Source organism: Vulpes vulpes, chromosome 15 (genome assembly GCF_048418805.1).
Source record: "Vulpes vulpes isolate BD-2025 chromosome 15, VulVul3, whole genome shotgun sequence".
In the NCBI taxonomy this organism is placed as follows: domain Eukaryota; kingdom Metazoa; phylum Chordata; class Mammalia; order Carnivora; family Canidae; genus Vulpes; species Vulpes vulpes.
The window spans coordinates 69240451-69265571 of record NC_132794.1 but is presented as its reverse complement, the minus strand read 5'-3'; the positions used below and the strand labels follow the sequence as shown (position 1 = coordinate 69265571).

General features: G+C 48.2%; 2 protein-coding genes across 2 annotated transcripts; one reads left to right on the top strand and one right to left on the bottom strand.

Annotated features, from left to right (window-relative positions):
• On the top strand, nucleotides 1-14348 carry RASL12 (RAS like family 12). Its single transcript, XM_026007990.2, has 5 exons — nucleotides 1-251; nucleotides 3145-3201; nucleotides 8747-8820; nucleotides 9520-9710; nucleotides 12445-14348. Exons 1-5 carry the CDS (start codon nucleotides 152-154, stop codon nucleotides 12818-12820), a joined length of 798 nt encoding a protein of 265 aa, XP_025863775.1. The 5' UTR covers nucleotides 1-151; the 3' UTR covers nucleotides 12821-14348.
• On the bottom strand, nucleotides 14298-25058 carry SLC51B (SLC51 subunit beta). The gene is made up of 4 exons (XM_026008145.2): nucleotides 24631-25058; nucleotides 17401-17599; nucleotides 16370-16460; nucleotides 14298-14625 (listed from the first exon to the last, which is right to left on the bottom strand). Exons 2-4 carry the CDS (start codon nucleotides 17495-17497, stop codon nucleotides 14415-14417), a joined length of 399 nt encoding a protein of 132 aa, XP_025863930.1. The 5' UTR covers nucleotides 17498-17599; nucleotides 24631-25058; the 3' UTR covers nucleotides 14298-14414.
• Between the last annotated feature and the right edge of the window lie 63 nt (nucleotides 25059-25121).

The window sequence follows — 25121 nt, the reverse complement described above, 5'->3', positions numbered from 1 at the left end:
GCTCCGCCGCCCGGGACGCAGCCCGCCTGGCGCTCGACGCCCGCCCGGGCGGGACTCCGACGGCCGAGCCGCCTCTCGCGCTCCGGCCCCGACGGCGGGCGCGCTGCGCGGGGCCCTCCGACCGGGGACCCGTGTCCCCAGCAGCGTCGCCATGTCCTCGGTGTTCGGGAAGCCGCGCGCGGGCAGCGGGCAGAGCGCGCCGCTCGAGGTCAACCTGGCCATCCTGGGGCGCCGCGGGGCCGGCAAGTCCGGTGAGTGGCGGGGCCGAGACGCGCGGGGGCGCCGCACCGGCGGGAGGCAGACCCCCGCGTGGCTGCGGGCTTCCTGCGCCCGTGGGCCGGCTCGACGCCCGGGGCTCCTTGCCTCGGTTTCTCTCTTGCTTGGTCTCTCTGCTTTGCCCTCACCTCCCCGCTCTCTCGTCCATCTTGGGTTCCTGGCCCGTCTTTCCCTGTGTCTGTGACTCCAGCTACCTCCCCCTCTGCCTGTCTCTGTGTCCCGGTCCCCTGCTGGTCTCTCCCCTCCCTCTGTGTCTCTCTCTGTGTCTCCCCGTCCCCTGCTGGTCTCTCCCCACCCCTTATGTCTCTCTGTGTCTCCCGGTCCCCTGCTGGTCTCTCCCCTCCCTCTGTGTCTCTCTCTGTGTCTCCCCGTCCCCTGCTGGTCTCTCCCCACCCCTTATGTCTCTCTGTGTCTCCCGGTCCCCTGCTGGTCTCTCCCCTCCCTCTGTGTCTCTCTCTGTGTCTCCCCGTCCCCTGCTGGTCTCTCCCCTCCCCCTGTGTCTCTCTGTCTCTCCCCTCCCCCTGTGTCTCTCTGTGTCTCCCCGTCCTCTGCTGGTCTCTCCCCTCCCCCTGTGTCTCTCTGTGTCTCCCCGTCCTCTGCTGGTCTCTCCCCTCCCTCTGTGTCTCTGTGTCTCCCCGTCCTCTGCTGGTCTCTCCCCTCCCCCTGTGTCTCTCTCTGTGTCTCCCGGTCCCCTGCTGGTCTCTCCCCTCCCTCTGTGTCTCTCTCTGTGTCTCCCCGTCCCCTGCTGGTCTCTCCCCTCCCCCTGTGTCTCTCTGTCTCTCCCCTCCCCCTGTGTCTCTCTGTGTCTCCCCGTCCTCTGCTGGTCTCTCCCCTCCCCCTGTGTCTCTCTGTGTCTCCCCGTCCTCTGCTGGTCTCTCCCCTCCCCCTGTGTCTCTCTGTGTCTCCCAGTCCCCTGCTGGTCTCTCCCCACCCCTTATGTCTCTCTGTGTCTCCCCGTCCTCTGCTGGTCTCTCCCCTCCCCCTGTGTCTCTCTGTGTCTCCCGGTCCCCTACTGGTCTCTCCCTTGCTGTTGACCGCCTTGCATCTCCTCTCCTTGGAGCCCCAGTCAGCACTGGTGCCTGGCACCAAAGGGACCTGTTAGGCGCTGATCGGAAGCCCAGGCCCCTATGAGCTTGTAGGCTGGGGATGAAGGGATGTGGTAGAGGTCACTGGCTATTGGGATTTTCCAGGAAGGGGCTCACTCCAATTCCCTGGAATGGAACAAAGTGTACATTCCTATCATATGTATTTGTTTCAAGTCAGACCCCTCTCTTGACTTTCTCGAAACACATTGGACTATGGTCCCAGGTGCCTGGGACTTATTCTTGGTGAATCAACATCTTGGGTTGCCACTGACATCATTCCTGCCAACAACAAACTGCCTTAACCATTCCTAGCAGCTCTTATCCAGGTGGAGCCCAGGTGGGTAGGGGAGAAGGTGTCACCGTAGGCAGAGACCCAGAAAAAGGGTCTATACCCCCGCTCCCACCGCCACTCACAGTCCCAGGCAGCTGAAGGTAGGAGAGGGCAGAGGGGGCTCCTCACCAGCTCTTTTACAGTCACAGTCATTAGTGGACTGGCCAACATGGGCTGTTAGCAGTATTCTTTGAGACTTGATGGGATCCTGCTCTCCACTTGTGAGACCAGCCCCCTGACTCAGAGAGGGGACTCTGAATCATGTTTTCCTACAGAAAAGATTTTTTTTTTTTTAAAGGAAGGGACCATATTGACCCTTTTTTTTTATTTTTATTTTATTTTTTACTTATTTATGATAGTCACAGAGAGAGAGAGAGAGAGAGAGAGAGGCAGAGACACAAGCAGGCTCCATGCACCGGGAGCCCGATGTGGGATTCGATCCCGGGTCTCCATGATCGCGCCCTGGGCCAAAGGCAGGCGCCAAACCGCTGTGCCACCCAGGGATCCCGAAAAGATTTTGCTACAGAAAAGATTTGCCCTCTTCCCTTTGAAAGTCAAATTGTGTCTGTAGCTCTGTCACTGGTACAGTTTAGCCAGTGACTACATGAATGAAGGAATTTAAATTTTAAAGTATGTATTCCCTGGGTATTAGTTTGCAGAATGACACTGTTAGGAATCCTGGGAAAGAATTTTAAGGGTTTTCTTTAAAATATCACATTACTTTTAAAGAGTCCAGCATGACAGTTGGTTGGCCCTAGGCTTTATGTGGCGAAATTCTGAACAGAATCAGAATCCTATTAATGAATTCCACCGGGGAGAACTTCATTTTAGGTTTTACATTCTTTGGGACACCCATGATGAGTGTGGAGGCCCAAGCCTGGAGCCAAGACTTGAGATGAAGGGGATGAAGGACTGGAGTGTGTTTACTTGGGATGTGAGTGTTCATGCTCCTCCCGGGGATCACAGACTAGTCAACTCAGCTCTTACTCTTTAGCTTATAGCCAAAACCAGACTAGATGTGCCCCACATTTCAGAATTTTCACAACTTGACCAGGGGGATGCCTCCCTTCCAGTTTGAGCTTCACCAGACTGTCCCTAAGGTAACTGGTTGTGTAGGTCCTGGACCCCTTAGTTTGAGTCTTTATAAACACCCCGCCTAGGCTTGCCTCTCACAGCTTTTCTTGCCATTAAAAAAAAAAAAAAAAAAAAAAATCCAGGATGCAACTGGAGGAAATATGGTTCCCCATATTTCTGGTTTCTGCTGAGCTTCTCAAACCAACTTCTCAGCTCCCAGACTCATCCCCCCAGAGGGCTGAGCTTAGTGTCAGCCAGGAGTCACAGAGGCTAGATGGGGCCTCCCTAAAATGAGAGAGGCTGAGAGAGGCAACCTCCAGGGGCCAGCAGCCAGACACAGCAGCGGAAGACTCAGCCACTTCTTTCTGCTTCCTGCAGCTCTCACCGTGAAGTTTCTGACCAGGAGGTTTATCAGCGAATATGACCCCAACTTGGGTAAGGAACCACTCCTCCTCATTCCTCCTACTGTGTCCCCCTTGAATACCCCGGAGCACACGCCTACACTGTGGTGGGGTCACCAGGCCTGGCCAGGATCCATTATCTGAGGGCAGAGGGGAGGAGCCACTAGGATGAGTCAGCCCATGGGACAAAATGGTTTAAGTGCCAGAAATATATCCTTCCACAGCCTACCCCTGACAACTTGGGGGTTGGGTTAATTAAGAGAACCGAGACAGGCTGATTTGCCCTAGAATATGAGGTATGGTGAGACTTAAAAAAAAAAAAATCAAACACAGCAGAATGTCTACAACCATTAAATGTTATTCTTCAAAATGATCACTCAGTGTACTTTTCCAGAAAAGCTGGACAAAACATTTGAGAAGTTCTCTAGTGGTACTGGCTTCTGGCCCATTCTGAATCACATGAGAAAACTCATCTTGTTTTATAGCCATATCATGACATATTGGAAGAAAGGATGCTCTGTTATTAGAGCTCAGTTTGAACCCTAGCTCTGCGACTTTCTGGCTGTGCAACCTTCAAACAATAACCTAACTTCTCTGAGCTTCCGTTTCCTCATCTGTTACATGGGCATAAAGATACCTATCTCAGAAAATTACTGAGAGGATTAAAGAAATAACACACGTAAAAGATTTATCCTAGTGTCTGATCCACAGTAGACACTCAATGCATATTCACTTTTCCTTCCTATTTCTTTCTTTCTTTTTTTTTCTTTTTAAGATTATTTATTTATTAGAGAGAAACAGAATGGGAAGGGGGAAGAGCAGAGGGAGAAACAGATTCCCCGCTGAGCGCAGAGCCTGACTTGGGTCTCGATCCCAGGACTCCAAAACCATGACCAGAGCCAAAATCAAGAGTCAGAGGCCCAACAACTGAGCCATCCAGGCGCCCCTCCTTCTTCTTTCCTTAAAGTTTATATCTGTAACATTTGTTTATTGTAAACTGTTTACTGAGAAAAATAGTGTTGTCTGTATACACTTAGCCTTATGAAAATGAGGGGTGCAGTCCTGGACTGTTTTTCTCATTCATAAGACTTAAAGCATTTGTGGGACCCCTGAGGGCCCTCCCAGAAACCCAGGGCAATGGGGCACGGACTGGAAACCTCTGCCACAGGTCTCAGATGGAACGTACTGTGACACCTGGAAGAAAGGGCCCCTGAGCCCATTGGTGCCCTAAGTTCAGGTTGGAATATTGAATCCCAGTGTCGGAACAGGAAGGGACCTCAGGGCTATTTAGTCTATTGATTTCTAGAATTTTTTTCCCTAAGTACCAGAAGCCCTTCTTTCCAGGTGATCTTAAATAGAATCCCAGGGTGTCAAACAGAGAAAGAGGTGGAGGTCCCCTGGTTAAGTCAAGAGTACAGGGCAGCCAGCTCACTGCCAGTCCCTAAGGGGTTTGTTTCTCAAAGCCTGGTTGGACCACCTGCACTCAGACCCAACCCCTTGGTGCCTCAGAAGAAGGAAGAGGCCCAAGGAGCTGAGGCTTCCAGGCCAGGGTCACACAGCAGATCTGAGGGGACCCCATTTGACTAGCAGAGCCCATTGCCCATAGGAGTGGGACACAGGATGTAATTGTGCTGGCCAGGCTCCCATTGAGAGGGGCGAGGCCAGAACATGAAATCAGGTGGAGTGGGGCAGTGAAGACAGGGAGGAAGTAGGAAGTCAAGGCATACAAGCAGGGCTGTCTGGAAAGGGAAAATGATTATTTCCAAGGATGGTTCCTCAAAAGCCAGATGCTGCCTAGCCTGGATGGGGAATACTGATACTAAAAAATATTAGCTGTTTATCTGAAATTCAAATTTAACTGGTCATCCTGTATTTGCTCTGGCAGCCTACTTCCAAGTGTCCTCCTCCCTGTCTCCAATCCTTACCCTTCTTGAAGGGTCTTGCCAGAAGAGCCTAGTATAGTGGTTTGGGCTTCCTGATTGAGTCATTTTGGAGTTCTGACCTGAGAGTGGAACGTAAGATCACACTGTCCAATGGGGGACAGGGGGGCGCCGGCAGCAGCTCCACAGTGGTCCGTCACCCCAGCCTAAGAACCTGAAGCTGGAGAGATGACCAGACGCTCTCCTTCAGCCTTCTGGGAGGCCAGTGGCACTCCTTGGGAGTTCTGCTCCACCATCTAAAAATTCCAGCCACTGTCCAGTGGCTGGCCACAGCTATAGTGGGGACTCTGGGACCAGAGCCTTTCTTTCTGTGGAGAGTGGTATGAGCATCCAAGGGGGAAGGTTAGCCACTGGGACATGTGAAACCACTCCTTTTCAGAGGTCTTCCTTGAACCCAAAGTGAGCTTCTTGAGCGCGGAGACCTGTGTTACTCATTCCCATTTCCAGCATGGAGTATGGTACTAGGCACAACATAGATGCTCTTCAACATGAGATTGAATTTGGGTTTTGGGATTAGCCTTTAAAGAAGAGTTCCAACTAATATCCCCATTTTACAGGTAAAGACATTGAGGCAGAGAGGGCTCAGTGAATTGCCTTGGGGAACCTCAGGCACATAGGAAGATGGGTACCACTCCAGCAGCTTTCCCCTAAAGGCAGCCTATGCTCTAGAGGGCCTGAATCAGAGATCTGTGTGGCACTGGGCTCTCTGAGCCTCAGTTTCCCTGTCTGGAAGATGGGGCCCATAGCCTGTGCTCTGAATAAGGGTTGTGGCCAGAAAAGCTGGTAGGAGCTGAGGGAGTGCCTATGGAAAGGCTGTGCCTGTGCTGAATGCTCCGGGAAGATGTAGGGGTCCCCAGGAGAGCATCCTCTCACAGAGGAGCTGGGGGCTCCTTGCCTGGCTTTCCCAGGGCAGAATGACAGCTTCTCACCTCTTTTTCCCTCATCCTGCTCTGGAAAGAACATGGGCACCGTTTCTGATGCATCATCCTACACACACTCTGATCAGAGTACCTTTAGCACCTTTAGAAAATTATTGTTGCATAAACAAGGGGAAAATAGTTTGAGAAAGAGGAATCTTCTCTCGGCATAAAAGTCCTCAGAATAAGGGCAGTTGGGTGGCTCAGTGGTTGAGCATCTACCTTTGGCTCAGGTTGTGATCCCAGAGTCCTGAGATCAAGTCCCGCATCAGGCTCCCCACAGGAAGCCTGCTTCTTGCTTCCTCCTCAGCCTATGTCTCTGCCTCTGTGTGTATCTCTCTTTCATGAATAAATAAAATCTTTAAAAAAAGTCCTCAGAATATTAGGGAGAACTAGGAGTTATTAAACCCATGTGCTTAAGTACCCCAGAATGCCCTAGAGAGCAGGACTTGGAGATGAGAAGATAGGACATGACTGTGACTTGGAAAGGACCCCCCCCCCCCCCACCTCCAGTCACATCACTTGCCAAGGGAGAGGAAGCAGGATAAGATGATCTCCAAGGCTTCTCCCAGCTTGCCCAGGCATGTGCCACATCTGGACTGGGAGCTTCTGCTCTTCCCCTGTACTCTGCCCAGACAGAGCTCGAGGATCAGCTGGTCCCCTCAGGAGGAGCCCAGCCTAGAAGACCCAAGGCCAGATTCCTTCCACTGATGGGGTGCTGTGTGGCAGTGGGCAAGTTCCCTCCTCTGGGCTTCATCTCCCTACAGTGCAGAGAACAGTAACCTTGAAAGGCTGTTTGCTATGAGGAACCACAGGAGGCCAATGTTGGACTAATATTTTTCCTTGGACTGGGAAGGACACAATGCCTGTTTGGGGGTAGGGATGGGGGGTATGGAGCAACTAAGAGGGGTGCACTAGACAACTTTGGCAGGAAAGTAAAAATCTGAACAAGATGTAGGCATCTAGGGGCAGCTCTTCTTGCACCAAATATAGTTAAACATTTGGGGCATATTTTCCATTAGATTTTTTTTTTTTGTCTTTGAATAAGAGCAGTTATTTATCCAAGTCCCCAAACAGGCTGGGGATGGGAGCTGTCTGTGATTCCTGCTGGCTGCTAGTAGACCTGGCATGTGTCCAGGCCTGGCTTGACTGCCAGTGGCTCTCAGAGAGAAGTGGTTGTGAATTCAGCCAGGGTTGGGGGGTGGAGGAAGACAGAGAGGGCCCTAGTTCTGCCCAGAGAGGTCTTCTTAGGGGTTACTTGGGGCACAGAGGCACCCAGGGAAGGATGATGGCCAAGTATATTCATACACATGGGCCAGTGGCATAGGGGAAGGTTGGAGGTAGGGAGAATGATTACCAATATGACAATGAGGTCCTCTTTGCATGCCTGGCCTCATGCTGCTTTCTCAGGTTTGAAGTCATGAGAACAACAAAAAAAGGTAGAAACTCATGAAATCCAAATAAGGTCAGTAGTTTAGTTCATAGTGTGGTACTAAAGTCAATTTCCTGCTTTTGATCACTGTACTATGGTTATGTAAGGTGTTAACATTGTGGGGAGCAGAGGGAAGGGCGGGCACACAGGAACTCTCTGTACTATTTTGCAATTTCTACATGAGTCTAAAATTATTTCAAAAGAAAAAGAAAAGAAAAAGAAAAAAACCACCTAGGAATGTGAACCTGCCCTGTAAGCTTTGGAGGACCACAATCCCCACTGTCCTTTACCACACACTTAGGGTGGGCCAGGCCCCATACCTAGAGGCTCATCCAGTCCTGTGAGGGTGCGGGGACAAGCATTTAGCACAGTGCCTGGTACAGGGTAAAATCTAGAAAACTTTTAGCTAATGTTATCATGTTATCCCCACTTTACTTTTTTAAAAAAGATTTTATTTGAAAGAGAGCAAGCAGGGGGAGGAGCAGAGGGGGAGGGAGAAGCAGACTCCAAGCTGAGAGTGGAGCCCGACGTGGGACTCGATCCCAGGACCCCAAGATCATGACCTGAGCCGAAATCATGAGTCAGAGGTTCGACCAACTGAGCCACGCAGGCGCCCATGTTGTCCCCATTGTAAAGTTAGGAAACAACCTCGAAAAGCTGCAGTGACTTGGCCAAGTCACAGAGCTAACAGGTAGCTGAAGTTGGGTGTGATTCCACATGTCCAACCTAACATACTCGACTACCCTAGACTCCTTTGCTATTATTTTGATAAGGATTATTTCTAAACTTTCTTGGGAGTTCTGAATGGAGTCCCACACACATACACACACACCATGCCATATGCTGTGCGTTTTTCTTTTCCCATCCTTTCTCACACTGGGAGCGGGAGTTTTATCCTTGGGGGCTTCCCGTGGGCCAGGTACTATGGTCAGAGGGAAGAAGGTGGAGAAGTTTGGGAGGGATGCGCTGGCATTGCAACTGCAGAGGCCTCTGCTGCTAACCAAGCCTGTGGGCCACACACTCTATCCTGTAGAGTTGGTGGGTGGACCTGGAATAGAGTCCCATCCCCTGTGGCATGTTCTGTGAATGACCTCTTATGCTCTGAGCCCTGACAGAGCAGCATCTCCTTGGTGGGAGGTTCTGTCCGTGTCCTCCATTTGGGTGAGAGCTAAGGCCTTTCCAGTTGTCCTACTCAGCCAGCCCCAGAATAGATACCCCCAGGGTATCTCAGACCCAACCTACCACTGAGTGGCCTGCCCGGCCTCTGACCTGGCTGCCCATCTGTTGCAGAGGACACCTACAGCTCCGAGGAGACAGTGGACCACCAGCCTGTCCACCTGAGGGTCATGGACACTGCAGACCCGGTAACATTACCCCATTACCCTTGGAGAGCTGAGAGTCAGTGCAGCCTCCCGAGAAGTCCTGATCCCAGGCTGGAGGCCTCAGATGGGAATTTGTAAACTTTTTAAGCTCTAGTTTATGATGTGCCCCTGAATGAGGCACTGACCTCTCTGGGCCTGAACCTTTACTTTTGCCAAGTGAGAAGGGATGGGATGGGGCCTGGGGAGACCTGATGGTTGCTGGTGTCAGCTCTGAGATCCTGTGCTCTGGGGCTTGATGCTCATGCACACATGGAGACAGGGCACACACGTTTATGCGGAGGCCCCTCCTCAGCCCAGCTCTCCCCAGTATACACATTCCCCTGATGTTCTCACCACCCCCTACGAGGACTGGATACCAATTATTCTCAGAAGCCAAAGGGCACCATCAACCTGACCCCAAACCAGCAGTGCCCAGGGACAGCCAGGTCTCTGTAGCAGCCATACCAGAGTCTTGGCTCTGTGCCCCAGAGGCCAAGGTCTCCAAGCCTCTGGCTGGGTGCTGGAAGTGAGGCTCCTGAGACAATGTCTCCTTTCACACCAAGCCAAATCCACACTCAAGTGCCCCTTTGCAAAGGGCTCTGCTAGGGAACAATATACAAAGACCCAGGGAGTGGGGTGGTGGGATGGAGCAGCTCAGAGGACAACCTTTCCCTGCACCAAGGCTTCTCTCCTTTGCCCCAGGACACCCCCAGGAACTGTGAGCGCTACCTGAACTGGGCCCACGCCTTCCTGGTGGTGTACAGCATGGACAGCCGCCAGAGTTTCGAGGACAGCAGCAGCTACCTGGAGCTGCTTGCTTTGCATGCCAAGGAGACACAGCGTAGCTCCCCTGCCCTGCTGCTGGGCAACAAGCTGGACATGGCCCAGTACAGGTGAGTGCAGTTTGTCCTCATCCCTGGAGCTCAATTTCCTCATTTGGAAAGGCTGCGTGTCATCATTGGGGATTATTGGGCTGATAAGGAAGGTAATCCCCTCAAATTTAGGTTAAAGGGTACAGGGTGCTCGTGCTTCCAGACAGGCAAGGGCAGAAAGGGAGGAGCTTCTGGCCCACACAGGGGTTGGAGCCTAAAAGTCAGAAGAGAAACCACTCCATCCATCCTCATGGGGCTTTGTGGTCTCTCTTGGCCTCACCCTTCCTTGCGTTGCTAGGACCTTCCATCCTCACTCCCCATAGCTGGCTGGTTATTATTTGGTGCCCAATTCTGGTTCTGAGAAGGAAGGCTGTGATTGGCAACTTTAGCAGGTGTCTGTTCAGGACCAACCAGCTTTCGCCTCACCTAAGCATGGCCTCTCGCTCATTCCCAGTTGGCTGTGCTGAGGGCAGCTTCTCTTAGAATGGGTTGGACTTGAATCAGAGGTCACAGACTAGGCCAGAGGACAGATTATCAGCAGACACTGCAGCATTTTGCTTGGCGAGCACAGTGTTTTAAAAGACCCAGAATTGGAATGCTTTGAGGAGGGGCATGCTCTCTCCAGCTGACCACAGGCCTTACCACTCCTGCTGGCTTTCCTCCACTCTGCATACATTCGAGTTGCTTGCTTGGCCCCTGAAAGCACGATGCTTCCACTTGATGAGTAATCCCACTGCCCTTCTCCAGCACTGGCATTTATCCTGTGTGGCCAGTCCACCTTCAAAATACAGCACCTTCCACCCATCTTCCATCTATCCCTCCCTGTTCATGGCAATCACTCCTGCTTCCCCAGACCCCAATGGCCCATTGACTAGTATCAGCCAGGAGGGGACCTTTGGTGCAGAACAAATCAGATGGGCATTGGGAAAGGGAGGAGCATCTCATGAAGAGGGGCCACTGTAGGAGCCTTCAAAGGCCACCAAGCCCTCAGACGAAGACAAATTCCATCTCAGAGAATAAGGGAATGAAGGAAGTTGTATCATATTGAAACCAAAAGGAGGTTTTTGTTTTTGTTGGTTTTTTAAAAAAAGATTTCATTTATTCACGAGAGACACAGAGAGGCAGAGACATAGGCAGAGGGAGAGGCAGGCTCCCTGTGGGGAGCCCGATGTGGGACTTGATCCCAGGACTCCAGGGTCACAGCCCAAGCCAAAGGCAGAAGCTTAACCATTGAGCCACCCAGGTGCCCCCAGAAGGTGGGTTTAGAGGAATCAGAGCCCACAATGCCTGAAAAGGGGTCAGAAGACTGGATTGTGGTAAATCTATCCTCAGTGTGAGGGGAAAAAACCAGACCATTCTTTTGATCCCAATCTTTGCCAAAAAGATTGTGTAAAAATGGTTTGGGAACAAGTAACAAAGATTATGGGGCTCAGACGGAGCAGCTTCAATTCCCTAAGGAAAGTCATGGCATTTACGTTCATTTCCTTTTCTGATCCAGCCTGGTAGTGGGTCAGGATTTGATGGGCAGTCAGTCTTGTAGCTGAGCATCAGCGTGTCGTCTCCCCTGACAGTCTTGGCACTAAACGGGAGAAGGTGGGTTAGAACAGTGGTTCCTGAACCATTGATAAAATTGTCACCAGGCTGCAACAAAATAAGAGAGGGTAATGCTACATGCCTGTGTCACCCATCTACATACATGTCTGCATGCATGGGGTGCTGGTTTCTGAAAATTCAAGATTCAAGCCCCCAGATGAGAAGTCTTTAAACTCAAGTTCATCATAAAAGCAAATAATACCAAGTATTCCTTCAAAGAGGGTTCCTCAGGAAGCAGTGAGCTTATAGACAGGACACCAGCCCTGGGTGGGGAGTCTAGATGCTTTGCCCTTGGCCTTTTTTGTCACAATCACTCTGTCTAATATTCCCCCTGGGCAGCTAGCCCACTCGCAGTCCCCCCTACTCTCGCCAAATTAACCTCTTCCCACCAACACCAACTGTCTCATGGGTTATGCCACTGAATGGCGGGTGGGGCAATCGGCAGGGCCCACCCCTTCCTTCTTCTGGACATCTGACCTACCCAAGAGCCAGTCTTTTTTCCTTTCACCTTGATGTTCAGGTCAGAAGCTGCTAGGATCCCTCCAGTTAAATATTTGATCCCACTGTCATGAAAGAGGGCGTAAGATGAAGCTGACAATGGGTGCCGTTCCCTCTCCCCTTTTCACCCTTACTGTCCCTTGCCCCTCCCCTGGACAAACTGGCAAAACTCTGCCTGAGCCCTGAGACCTCTGCCAACCACAGGCATCCTGAGGCCTCTGTGGCCTCACATCTTTCAGTCCAGGCCTTTCTCTAGAGCTGATCCAACAGGCCAGGGCTGAGGGTGGCTCACTTCCTGAACAAGAATCCATGCTGGCCTAACCTAGAGAGAGGCAGGGCTGGAGATGACCACCTTCTTCTGGCCACAAGCAGGGTCTAGTCAGTAAGCTTCTCCCTTGCCCACGCTTTGTTCCTGAATTCTGGCTTTGGAGACATCAGCCACTGTTTATTGAGTAAGCCCTGCGCCGGGTACTATACTAGGCACACAGTACAAATGGTCTTTCTTAATTCTTTTTAACAACCCTGAGAGGCAGATGTTCATCCCATTGTACTGATGAGATGACTCCAGGTCACCAAGCCAGTGAGTGGGGAGATGAGCGTAGGCCCTGGCCCACCCAACTTGGACACAGGCTCCTGACCCTGCCTCTCCCTACTTTCCCACCAGGCAGGTCACCAAGGCCGAGGGCGCGGCCTTGGCGGGCAAGTTCGGGTGCCTGTTTTTCGAGGTCTCCGCCTGCCTGGACTTTGAGCACGTGCAGCATGTCTTCCACGAGGCGGTGCGGGAGGCACGGCGGGAGCTGGAGAAGAGTTCTCTGCCCCGGCCCCTCTTCATCTGCGAGGAGAGAGCCCTGCCCCACCAGGCTCCACTCACCGCCCGGCATGGTCTGGCCAGCTGTACCTTCAACACACTTTCCACCGTCAGTCTGAAGGAAATGCCTGCCGTGGCCCAGGCCAAGCTGGTCACGGTGAAGTCATCCCGGGCCCAGAGCAAGCGCAAGGCACCCACCCTGACTCTGTTGAAGGGCTTCAAGATCTTCTGAGGGCTCCCCCTAAGTCTGAGGATCCCAGACTCAGCAGCTGGGTGGGGCTGCAGGACAGGGGCTGGCCTCTCCCAGTGGCCTTCCCTCGAACAGAACGATAGCCCTTGCCCTCTGGTGAGCAGCTGACCCCTTTCTGGCACCAAACCCAGTTCACAGTGTGAGCCAGAAGGACAGGCAGGAATGCTGCTCTTGCTCACTCCAGGCCTTGGTTTCCATGGTAACCACCGCATTCCCTGACCCTGAAGGGAAATAGCTACTGAGACAACCCAGAGACCTTGGGTCAGCCTGAAGTGGAAGGAAATTGTGGTGTCCGTCGTGGTGCCATCACCCCTCCCTGCTCTAGCGACAGCCAGGCCAGATGTGGCCTCTAGTGGACAGCTCTGCATGGTCCAGCTCTAGAAAGGGTAGGCGGCGAGCGGTCTGCAGGAGGCGCACCCTGAGGTCCTAGCACCACCTGGTGGACAGGAAGGGCAGAGCGGCTACGGGTCTTGAGGTGGGGGCTTGAGTCTGGCCCTCCTGTTGTGCTCTGACTTCCCAGAAGCCCCAGGCAATAAATCCCACAGTTTACCCAAGTCAGATCTGGCTTAAATAATCCTATGGGACAGGCTGTGAGAAGTAAAATTCCCAGAAGGGCCATTTCATGTGCTTTGGCTTTCAATGAGGATGGGCGCTCTGGGTCGTCCAGAGTAGGGAGCCTCCAATGTTTTGTTTCACCAGGAGACAGGGCCCCCTTATTTTCCCATCTTAAACTATAGACGCTCTCTACAGAGCCTCAGATCCAGCCTCCTGAAGTTTAATGATCAAAACTCAGAACAAAATCATTCTCTCTAGTGGCCATCACCCAGGACTCCAGGGAACCTGCAACTGGCAGTATTAAGCACCCAGTGGGCAGTTAGCCTGCCCCAGGCTCGTAGGAAGAAACACAGTATGCCAGCCGGAGCCTGGTCTAGCAGGACCCTGTACCTTCAACAATGGCTCTGAGTGTTCTAAGTCCACTTTCGAAAAATAGAACCTAAGGCATTTTTAGTTCATAAAGCAATTTTTTACATAAATTATTTGGGGCCACCCCCACCAATGGGATTCCATTGTTAGCACAGGGAGTTTCATAGTCTTCTAACGCTGTTTACTTTGGGGGGGGGCCCTGGCCCAAAGGAAGTCTCTTAGGATCCTCAGCAGATAAGCAGGTAAAGGAGAGGGCTCCGGTAGGAGGAAGGGGTGGAAGGGGATTCTGAGCCCAGAACCCTGCTCTTGGCAATCCCAGGACGTGGAGTTAAGAACAACAGCTCTACCCCAGCCTTCAGCCACATTCTGTAGATGGAGAAGCTGAAGTCAGAGCAAAGCTGTGAACCCCTCAAGACCGCATGAGGAGTCCTAGTCGGGCTTCCTGATCCACAGGCCGGCTCTGGATTTCATGCTTTTGCTCCAAGCCGCTTGTGTTGGACCACTGCCATTTGAACAAACTATGCCATTCCAAATGCCCGCTTCCAGAAGCATTTTAATAAAAAGTTGTTCCCCCCCTCCCATAACAGATTATTAGTTTGATTGCAGTTCATTTATCTTATCTGACAGCATGGGGCAGTGCTCTGAACTCTTACTAGGTCTCTGATTCTTGTAGCTCTGGGAAAACTAGTGACACATCTTTCTCTTTTAATTTAATTTCCACCTGAACTAAATTTTCCTTTTCTGAGAGCAAAGTCTGTCTTAGGATGTTCAGGTTATTGTCATCTCTGGTTTCAGCCTCAGCCAAGTCTTGGTCTTCTGGAGTTTGTTTTTCTGGTTTGTTTCTCCCCCGGATCTTTTGATTTCTGGAAGGAGAGAAAAACACAGTTGAAGCTGGGTTCCCTGAGCTGGAGTAATGAGTGGTTGGGGCAATACTGGGTCTCCCAAGTGGATTAGCGGATTGGAGGGGAAAATCCAGGAGGCAGTTTTGGGAACTGTTAGGGGAGAAAGCGGAGATAGTTTGGTGTGCTTTCGGCAGAGAAACAGCTTATACTCACCCAGGCATCATCTCATCAAATCCTCATCGCCAACATGAGCTCAACTATTATCACCATACGCTCCCCTTACAGGTAAAATGGGGTTCAAAGAAGCACATATCTTGGACATGCATTTAAGTCTCCTGACATTTTCTCTATCCCAGGCCTGTCCTCCTGCTTAGTGCAGGTTCTTGCTACCCCCTCCCCACCTTCATCCACCTCATCCCTGACAGAGGACTCCAGGAAGTTCCTAACTAGTCTTCCTGCTTCTAGGTACTTGCTTTTCCAAACCAGCCCCCATATCCACACCAGTCTTTTTTTTTTTTTAAGATTTTATTTATTTGGGCAGCTCTGGTGGCTCAGCGGTTTAGCACTGCCTTTGGCCCAGGGCGTGATCCGGGGGTCCCTGGATCGAGTCCCACGTCAGGCTCCCTGCATGGAGCCTGCTTCTCCCTCTGCCTGTGTCTCTCTCTCTGTGTGTCTCTTATGAATAAATAAAATCTTTTTTTTAAAAAAAAAATATTTTTTTTATTTATTTATGAGAGACACACAGAGAGAGAGAGGCAGAGACATAGGCAGAGGGAGAAACAGGCTCCATGCAGGGAGCCTGATGTGGGACTCGGTCCTGGGACTCCAGGATCATGCCCTGGGCCGAAGGCAGGTGCTAAACCACTGAGCCACCCACAGATCCCCACCGGTCATGTTTTTAAAACTCTGGTGCACACATATCACACCTCAACTCAAGCACCTTTAGTAGCTCCCCACTGCCCATGTCCTTAACCTGGCATTCAAGACCTAGCCTTCCTTCCAGTAACTCCTCCAAATGTCCTCCCTTCAAAGGTGGTTTTATGCAAGGTACTCCTAGGCTTCGTGGCCATAGTGGAGGGACCCAGCTGTGGGACCAGGGGACTGCCCAGAGACTCTGCTGGGGCCGTAGAGGGAGCTGCTCAGTGTCTGCTGCTCCCATGGACAGCCACTTCGTCCCTGAGTTTACCTTCTAAGGGCCATGCTTCCTGACAGGGTCAGAAAGGCAAGGTCACCTTTTTAGAATCTACACCCCTGTGGCTCCTTTTATGTCCTACATACAGACTAACCTTGTTAAAACAAATCTTCATGTCCCTGTGCAAAGCCATTCTCTGGCTCCCCAACGCCCCAGAGCTAGAACCTGAATTCCTTGGGATGGAATTCTGGGTCCTGCCTGCCTCTTGTCCTCCCTCTGCCCCCACCCCATGACACACTCCACAGCCATATGGCCCGGCCCTCCTTTTCCAGCATCTCAAGCTTGGTGCCTGTTGTCCCTCAGTCTAGAAGCCTTCCCTGGTCCACTCTCCCTCTCCCTCTTGCCCTGAAGGCCCCAGATCCCACCAGTGTGCTCCCACACTATGTCCTACACAGAGCATCTGTCACTCTGAACTATACTTGTCTCCCCACCAAACTGTAAATTCTATAAGGCTGCATTTTGCTGTCCCAAAAGATGGCTAGCCAGCACATCTAGGTGACCACTCCCTAGATTTCCCTTGGGAGGGCAGGTCCCCAACCCCCCAGGGATCACCCCCAAACCAAACCAGCTCACCTGTTTGCCCGAATGCTCCTTCCCAGGAGAATGAAGCTGATCATGCCCACTACGCCCACCAGGGCAAGCATGGAGTAATTCCAAGGAGATGCTGGGGAAGGACACAAGGAACAGAGACTTGAGGAAAGGCTAGGTCCCCCTCAGGTTCATGCACAGTTGGGGCTTGGGCTCAGACTCAGCTCATGGCATCAGTCATCCCCTTCTGTGAGCCAAGTGTGGTAGAGACTAATGAAGATGAGCCCCTGCCCTGCAGGAGCTCTGGTGTTGGGGAGAGGTGGAGGGAGGGACAATTTCTGCTCTGCAGAAGCCCTTGTCTAATGAGGGACAGCACTACAGTTGGATAATAGTGTGGCCATGGGGAGAGAGCGGGAGGAAGGGATGGCAGTGAAACCGTGTCCAACAACTGCCAACGGAGAGTATACCAAGTGACTATTTTGAATTTAGGTAAGAAGCTCTGTCTGCCCTGAACCAAAATGAGGCAGGATCCAGCTCCAGAGCTATTGCATTTCCTGTTCCCCCTGCCAGGAATGCTCTTCCCCCACATAATCTGTGGCTCATCATTTCACCTCTTGCAGGCCCTTACTCAAATGTCAGCTTCCTAGTGAGGCCTTCCTTGACCGTAGTATCTTCCCTTCTACTCCCTTTCTATGCTTAATTTTCCTCCTTACAGCTCATCACCAATGTGCTATGCATTTTAGTTGCTTATCTTGTTTATTTTCTCTTGTGTTAGAATGTGTGCTCCATGAGGGCAGACACTTCTGTGCTTCATTCCCAATGCTGAGAACAGTGCCTGGTACACAGAAGGAACTTATTAAATATTTGTGAATGATCCAGTAAATGAGACTACGAATGACCATGCCCCGAGAAGTGGAGGGTACAGTTAGGCCAGACCCTTCTGGGAATGAAGATCCCTCAGCCTCAGTACCTGCCTTGGGGGAAATGTGCAGCCTGCCATAAAGGAGACCCAGATTCCACTCCTTGTGTCGAGGAACAGACCCCACCACCCCCACCACCAGCCCTCCACAACTTACCATCTTCTACCCGAAAAACCCAAAGCATTTCTTCCAGCAGTTCCTGAGGCACCACGGTACCAGCTGGGGCTTGGGTGACTCCCTCACTGTGGTCCATGCCCCTGCTCCTAGTTGGGTTATGTTTTGGAAAAGGAAATCCTTAGGTCTCTTGGCTCTCCAGCTGCCTTCCTGGCCCTTGAGCAAGAAGCCCTGAAGACGCCTGGAAACAAAGCAGAGAGCATGACGGGATAGCCCACTCCAGTTTGACCCTCTTACTGCCCAAATCCTTCTCTCCTCTGGTGCACAACTGGGTGTCAGGCCAGGTGGAGTCTGGAGAGGCAGACACCAGAGAAGTAGGAGTCACTCAAATCTTTAGTAAGACTCATTACACATGGAGAAGGACATTGACCTGGAGGGAGAACTCTGGGACCCTTGCAGGGAACATCTGTTCTTGCCTGCCCAGCATCCCCATCCAGCTTCTGCAGCCCAATGTGCTCCATCACCCTGGTTCCTTAGCGAATTGTCCCACTTTCCTCCATTGATTTTCATGTGATAGTGAATCATAGGCCCCCGTGTCCCCACCTAGGCCAGCCCATCAGTGTCTCTCCTGGAGACTGGCATACCTGTGAGCTGGAGCTGACAATAGAAAAATGCCAGAGGGAGGTAGCTGCCAGCACCTGCTACCAAGTGAGGCGCAGCGGAAGAGCCTGAACTCCTGCTCCCTGGATAAATTCTTCCTTAATTTGAGCCTGTTTTCTTTCCTCCAGAACAAAGCAGGTTCAGCTAACTGTGTTTACCAAAGCTCCGTCCATCCCCAAACTGTCACAAATCTCGACGTATTCTTGTACTGCCTGTACTATTACTATCTAATACAAAAATGTTCACAGTCCACGTTCAAAGGAAAAGAAATAGGTACAATTAACTTTGACAACATATTTTCTTTAACCCCACATATACCAGATATTATCATTTTAATGTAATGAATATAAAAATGGTTGAGATATTTTCCCTTTTTGGTACTGTTTGAAATTGGTGTGTAAATTTTACACTTATTGCATATCTCAATTCTGACTAGGCACATTTCAAGTGCTCAGTGGCCTCATGAGGCTACTTTACGACACAGCCAGGTCTGTTCCCAGGCCGGACCAGGCCATGGCGCTGATTCTCCCAATTGCTCTGGGCTCCCGGCTTCATAACAGCAAGCCATCAGAAGTGAACTTTGGGCTATGAGCCAAGGAGCTGGCCCCTTATCTGGCTCTGCCTCTGGTTAATTTGTCTAGGCAAATCTCTGGGTCCTCCGAAGAACAAAAAAGGAAATAATAAAAAAGAAATAGAGGCAGAAATCAAGGGGAGAAATGGACATGATGAACAAAACCAAAAGCTGGTTTAAAAAATATATTAGTAAATAAATCTCTGGCAAGATTGACCCAGAAAAAGATGATGCAAACAAAATATAGGACCAAAAAAAAAAAAAAGACCAGAGATTTTGAAATATAAAAATGTATTTTGAACTATATGCTAAGAGACTTGACAAACTATATGAAATGGATGAATTTCTAGAAAAACAGAAAATATTAAAATTATTCAAGGAAGATACTTGAAAACTTCTAAATAATAAAGAAATTGAGGGGCATCTGGGTGGCTCAGTCTAATAAGTATCTGCCTTCAGCTCAGGTCATGATCTTGGGGTCCTACATAGGACTCTCTGGGCCCTACATAGGACTCTCTGCTCAACGAGGAGCCTGCCTCTCCCCCTTCCTCTGCCACTCCCCCTACTTGTGCTCTCTCTCCTTATGTCAGGTAAATAAATAGAATCTTTAGGGAAAAAATCTTATTAAGAAAAAAGAAATTAAAATGATAAGCCAAGCCTCCTCTCCAAAAAATAAAGCCTAGGCCTACATGGCTTTAATCGTGAGTTTTAATAAACTTTTAATAAGCAATTGATTCTTATTTTACAGAAGTCCCCCAAAATAGACAGCACTAACTGGATTGCTCTTCTAACACTGGTTTCAAAACTAGATGAGGGCCATGCAAGAAGAGAAGATAATAGGCCCATTCACTTATGAAAGTAGACACAAAAATCCTAAATAAAATAGTTACTCAAATTCAACAATGTATTTAAAAAAGCATTATCAGGGAACTTAAACACCAGGAATGGAAGGACAGTTTGACTTCAGAAACGATATCAGTATAACTTACTACATTAATAGGCTAAGGGGGAAAAAAACCATATGATTGATACGTATGATAAAAACTCATAGGGCAGCCCTGGGTGGCTCAGTGGTTTAGTGCTGCCTTCAGCCAAGGGCCTGATCCTGGAGACCCGGGCTCCCTGCATGGGGCCTGCTTCTCCCTCTGCCTGTGTCTCTGTCTCTCTCTCTCTCTCTGTGTCTCTCATGAATAAATAAAATCTTAAAATAAAAAACTCATAGCAAACTTGAAGTAGAAGGAAAACCTCTTCAGTTTCATCTAGGCAACATAAAAATCCTACAGAAAACCTTATAGTTAATGGAGAAGCTTTAAATGCATTCCGTTTAAGATAAATGGCAAGGCAACAATTTGCTGGCTGAATTTGACCATTATAATAAGTCCTAGAGGTCCCAGTAAGGAAAGAAGAAGAAGTAAGTGTAAATTACCAAATGGGATTATATAAAACTCAAAAGCTTCCATACAATGAAAGAAAAAAATCAACAAAATAAGCCTATAGAATGGTGAAAATTTTTGCAAACTGTATAAGGGGTTAATATCCAAAATATATAAAGAACTCATACAACATAATAACAACAACAAAACAATCTGATTTAAAAATTGGCAGAACAAAATAGACATTTTTCCAAAGAGGACATCAAAATGGCCAACAGGCACATGAAAGGATGCTCAGTATCACTCATCAGAAGGGAAATGTGAATCAGAAGCACAGTGAGATACCACCTTATACCAATTGGAATGGCTATCATCAAGAAGATAAGAGACAACAGGTGCTGGGAGGATGTGGTGAAAAGGAAACTGGCATATACTGTTGGTGGAAATGTATATTGGTTCAAGCAATATGGGAAGCAACATGGAGTTTCCTTAAAAAATTAAATCTAGATCTACCATATGATCCAGCAATTTGACCACTGGGTAAATATATGCAAAGGAAAAGAAAACATATATTGAAGAACTATATGTACTCCCATGTTTTTCCAGCATGGTTCACAATAGGCAGGATATGGGGGCAGCCTGGGTGCCCACTGACAGACCAATGGATGAAAAAGATGTGTTGTACATACACAGTAGAATATTATTCAGCCATGAGAAAGGAGGATATCCTGGCATTTATGACCAGATGGATGGACCTGGAGTACATTATACTAAGTGAGATAAATCAGACAAAGAAAGACAATTGTATGATTTCACTTTTATGTGGGATCTTAAAAAAAAAGTCAGATTTGTAAGAACAATGGAGTGAATGGTGGTTGTCAGGGAATGGGAGTTGGGAAGATAAGCTTTATATTGTTTAAAGGTACAAATTTGCAACTAATAGTAAATAAGCCACAGTCATCTAATGCATAATATAATGAATATAGACAATATCGTACTGTAATTATGTAATGTGATAACCATAGCTACAAGACAATAATATTCCAATATAGAAATGTATCAAAGTAACATATTGTACACCTTAAATTTACACAATATTTTATGTAATATATATTCAATTAAATGAAGTGTGAGATTTGATAGAAAGAGTTGAGACTTGTAATTCTCAGATGACAAGATCATCTACCTAGAAAGATATACAATTAGAACTAACAGAAGCATTTATTGCTTCTACATTTATACATTTGTTGCTGTATACAAGGTCAATAGCATTTCTCACATTAGTAGTGAAACTGGAAAATTAAATAAAAATAGGATATCATTCAAGATTGCATCAAAGCCATGAGTCATCTAGATAAACTTATCCAAGCATACGAAAGACCTCTACAGAGAAAAAAAAAAATAGGTGGTCTGAATAAATGGAAAGACATCTATGTTTTTGGATAGGATATATATTATGAACATGTCAATTATCTCCAAATTAATCTAATAATCCTATACAGTCACAATCAAAATTCTATTAGATTTTTTGAGGACCTTGATGAGCTTATTCTAATGTTTATATAGAAAAAGTAAACACACAAAAGTAGCTAGTAAATCTTAAAAAAAAAGACTAAGAGGAGGACTGGTCCCAGTAGAGGTTGAGAGACAGTGATAAAAAAGGTGGTCTTGACACAAGACCAAATCACTATACCAAGGAATCAGAACAGAGATTTCATAGAGACCCATGTTCACGTGGAAACTGGATATACAATAAAGGTAGCTCTAATAACCAGTAAGGAAAGGAGGAATTGTTTAGTAGACTGTGTCAGGGAAACTAGCTCACTGTATGAAGAAAAGGAAGACTGGATGATGCACATCTAACAAATAGCAAACCAAAACAGACTCCAAAATTAAAGACCTAAATATAAGAGGAAAAATACATAAAGTTAATAGAAGTGGAGTAGGACTTCTTAAACAAAACCATAAAAACTCAAATCATTCAATTAAAAAACTGATGAATTTGATTATATAAAAAACAAGATTATCCATTCAATGAAGAATACCATCAATCAAGTAACAAACACATTTCTGGTTGGGATAAGATACTTAAAATGCTCAAAATCAAGAAAAGACTGATATCTAGAGTATACAAAGAATTCTTGCAAATTAACAAGAAAAAAAGGACAGGAACCCTAAAAAAAAGGTAAAGGATGAAATGATCAATTTCTTTGGTAATCAAAAGAATGAAAATTAAAACAAAAATGAAATAGTACTTGGCATCTGTTAGATGGACTTGGTTTGGAAGGTAGCTAAGGCTGGGAGTTGGTGGGGCTCTGGGGCTATAGCCCCAGGCATTAACAGAGGGAGTGTAGACAGGCAGCCATCCTAAGAGCAAATCAGCCAAAGTAAGTATACACACCCCACGACACAGCAATCCCGCTCTTGAGTGTGTGTGTGTATATATATATATATCCCAAAAAATTATCCTCGAGGATCATAAGGGGGCATGCCATAGCATTTATGAAAATTCAAAATATGCACATAATACATATTTTACAAAATATATTTTAAAGAAAGATACACATTATGCACATTAGGATACTTATCTCTGGGGGAAGAGGGAAAAGGGAGCAAGAATGAAAATGAGAGTAACTAAAGAAATAAAACAGGAGAGAGGTTTTGAACAGACCAATCATTCATGAGAGACACAGAGAGAGAGAGGCAGAGACACAGGCAGAGGGAGAAGCAGGCTCCATGCAGGGAGCCCAACGTGGAACTCGATCCCAGGACTCCAGGATCATGCCCTGGGCTGAAGGCAGGCACTAAACCACTGAGCCACCCAGGCTGCCCATGAACAGACCAATCGTGAAAACATGGTGGCACTACTAACAATGACAAACGCAGAGAGAACAGGAGGGTCCCCAAGGCAATCTCAAGTGCCCCTACTCTGACATTGTCTTCTGTAGTATCCTCTGGATGCTCAGCCAGGAACATCCCAAAACAGCTGGATGGCAAACAGCCAAACAGAAAAGCAAAGTACTAATAAAAGGATTGACATCAGAGTTTTTTTCCAACTCTAAATACTCTGAGAAAACTGAAGAAGCGTCAGACTTTGAGGGAAAATATTTTGACACAAATATAACACTGAGCTAAGTTTTTTGTATATGAATGATCATTTGTGTGTCAAGATAGAGATGGAAGTTCAGGGAAAAAGAAAGATCTTTTTTATGCTTTCTGGGACTTGGATGCATACTACCTACTTACTCATTACTTACTGAATATATGTCGACTAATGGAAGGACAAAGTTACAGGAATGGCTAATCTATGTGATTTGCTATTCCAGCTCCAACTGTCTGTCCAGAGCACTTGCTAAAAGGGGTTGTGATTTTCTGCTCAGTCTCAGACGCAGGAGTGTCTGGATTAATTAGTAACATTGGCCATAGACTTATGTCACATATGCAGACCCCCCCAGATCCATAGAGAAAAGAGTGTGAAGGTCAAGATACTCAACACTCACTCCCCCCGGGGAAGTAGGATGGGGTCTAAACATGTGAGACGTTCACTTTGAACATTTCTGTATTACATACATTTCTCATGAGTATACATTATCTTCATGAAAACAATACATGTAATTATATTTTAATGTATGTATATTTTAAATATATATTTGATGTATTTGTGTGTATTTTTAATGCTCGTATATATTATATTTACCTTTTGAGACAACAGTTCCAATAGGGGTTGTTTAATGAATAGAACTAATAAGATGTCAATTCTTCCCAGCTTGATCTATAGATCCAGGATAATACCAATCAAAAATCCCAGCAAGTTATTTTATGCATATGGACAAACTGGCTCTAGAGTTTATACAGATGGACAGGGGCAAAAGACCCAGAATAGTCAACAATACTGAAGAAGAGGAGCAAAGTCAGAGGACCAATGCTACCCAACTACAAGACCTACTCTAAAGCTACAGTGAGGGGATCCCTGGGTGGCTCAGAGGTTTGGCGCCTGCCTTTGGCCCAGGGCGCAATCCTGGAGTCCCTGGATCGAGTCCCGCGTCGGGCTCCTGGCATGGAGCCTGCTTCTCCCTCTGCCTGTGTCTCTGCCCCTCTTTCTCTCTCTCTCTATCATGAATAAATAAATAAAATCTCTAAAAAAAAATAAAGCTACAGTGAGCAGGACAGAGTGGTACTGGAACTAATCAGAAAAGTGTACAAATTTGCATGTTGCTGATGTCCAAAGAAGAAGGTGTGTTTTAAATTGTATAATATTGTTATAATCAACATACACCAACAAACAAAAAGACAAAATGATAGCATGACTTGAACTGAGCGTCAGCCCTCCCTGGTTGTGTTAGATGCCACAGGAACAAAGGACACATTTCCTTCAGAGCACTTAATCAGTTTCCTTCTACAGTGAGCATCATATTAATATATCTGCTTTTGAAAAATTATTAACCAAACTTCACGATTCATTTGGCTTTGATTTTTCCATTATTGTCCTTTTCCTATTCCAGGGTCCCATCCAGGATATCACATTGCATTTAGCTGTCATGTCTCCTTAGGCCACTTTGAGAGAGTCCTGCGTTTTATACAGGGCTTCACCATCCATCTGCTGCTAGGCTGGCATTCCTGCCAAAGATCCTGAGCCACCCATCCCCATGGGAGGTTGAAGACACTCACCCTGGATCCCGCTTCTGGGTCCTGCCTTGATCTGCTGTTAGGAGCAACACTAGTTTCTGGGTCCTTCTCTCACAGGAGTGCCAAGGGGTCTCTGTACCGGAGCACCCCACACAGCTGTCCCCTGTGGGGCCCTGCTCCAGAGCCTGTGTCAGTGGAGCCCATCTGGTAGCTCTGGCACACACCCTTGGCACACGCCCAGGCCTGGAACCTCCTCCGTCACTCCAGGGTGAATGACCTCTTGAGTGAGTGGCCTCAGATGACAAACTGGCTCCATGTGACTTTCAGGATCTGAAAGAACCAGGAGCTCCATGCTTTCCTTATATGTTGGCCTCAAGTAAAGAAAAAACATCTAGATCCTCTCACCAGCCTAGGGAGTGGGCTGGGGAGGAACCCCGCTCTGGGAGGTCCATTGTTGTGGGGGAATATGTGGTCTGTCCACCCCAGGCCTCTGTTTCCTGCTATGATCAATATTTAACCATGGCACAAGGAGC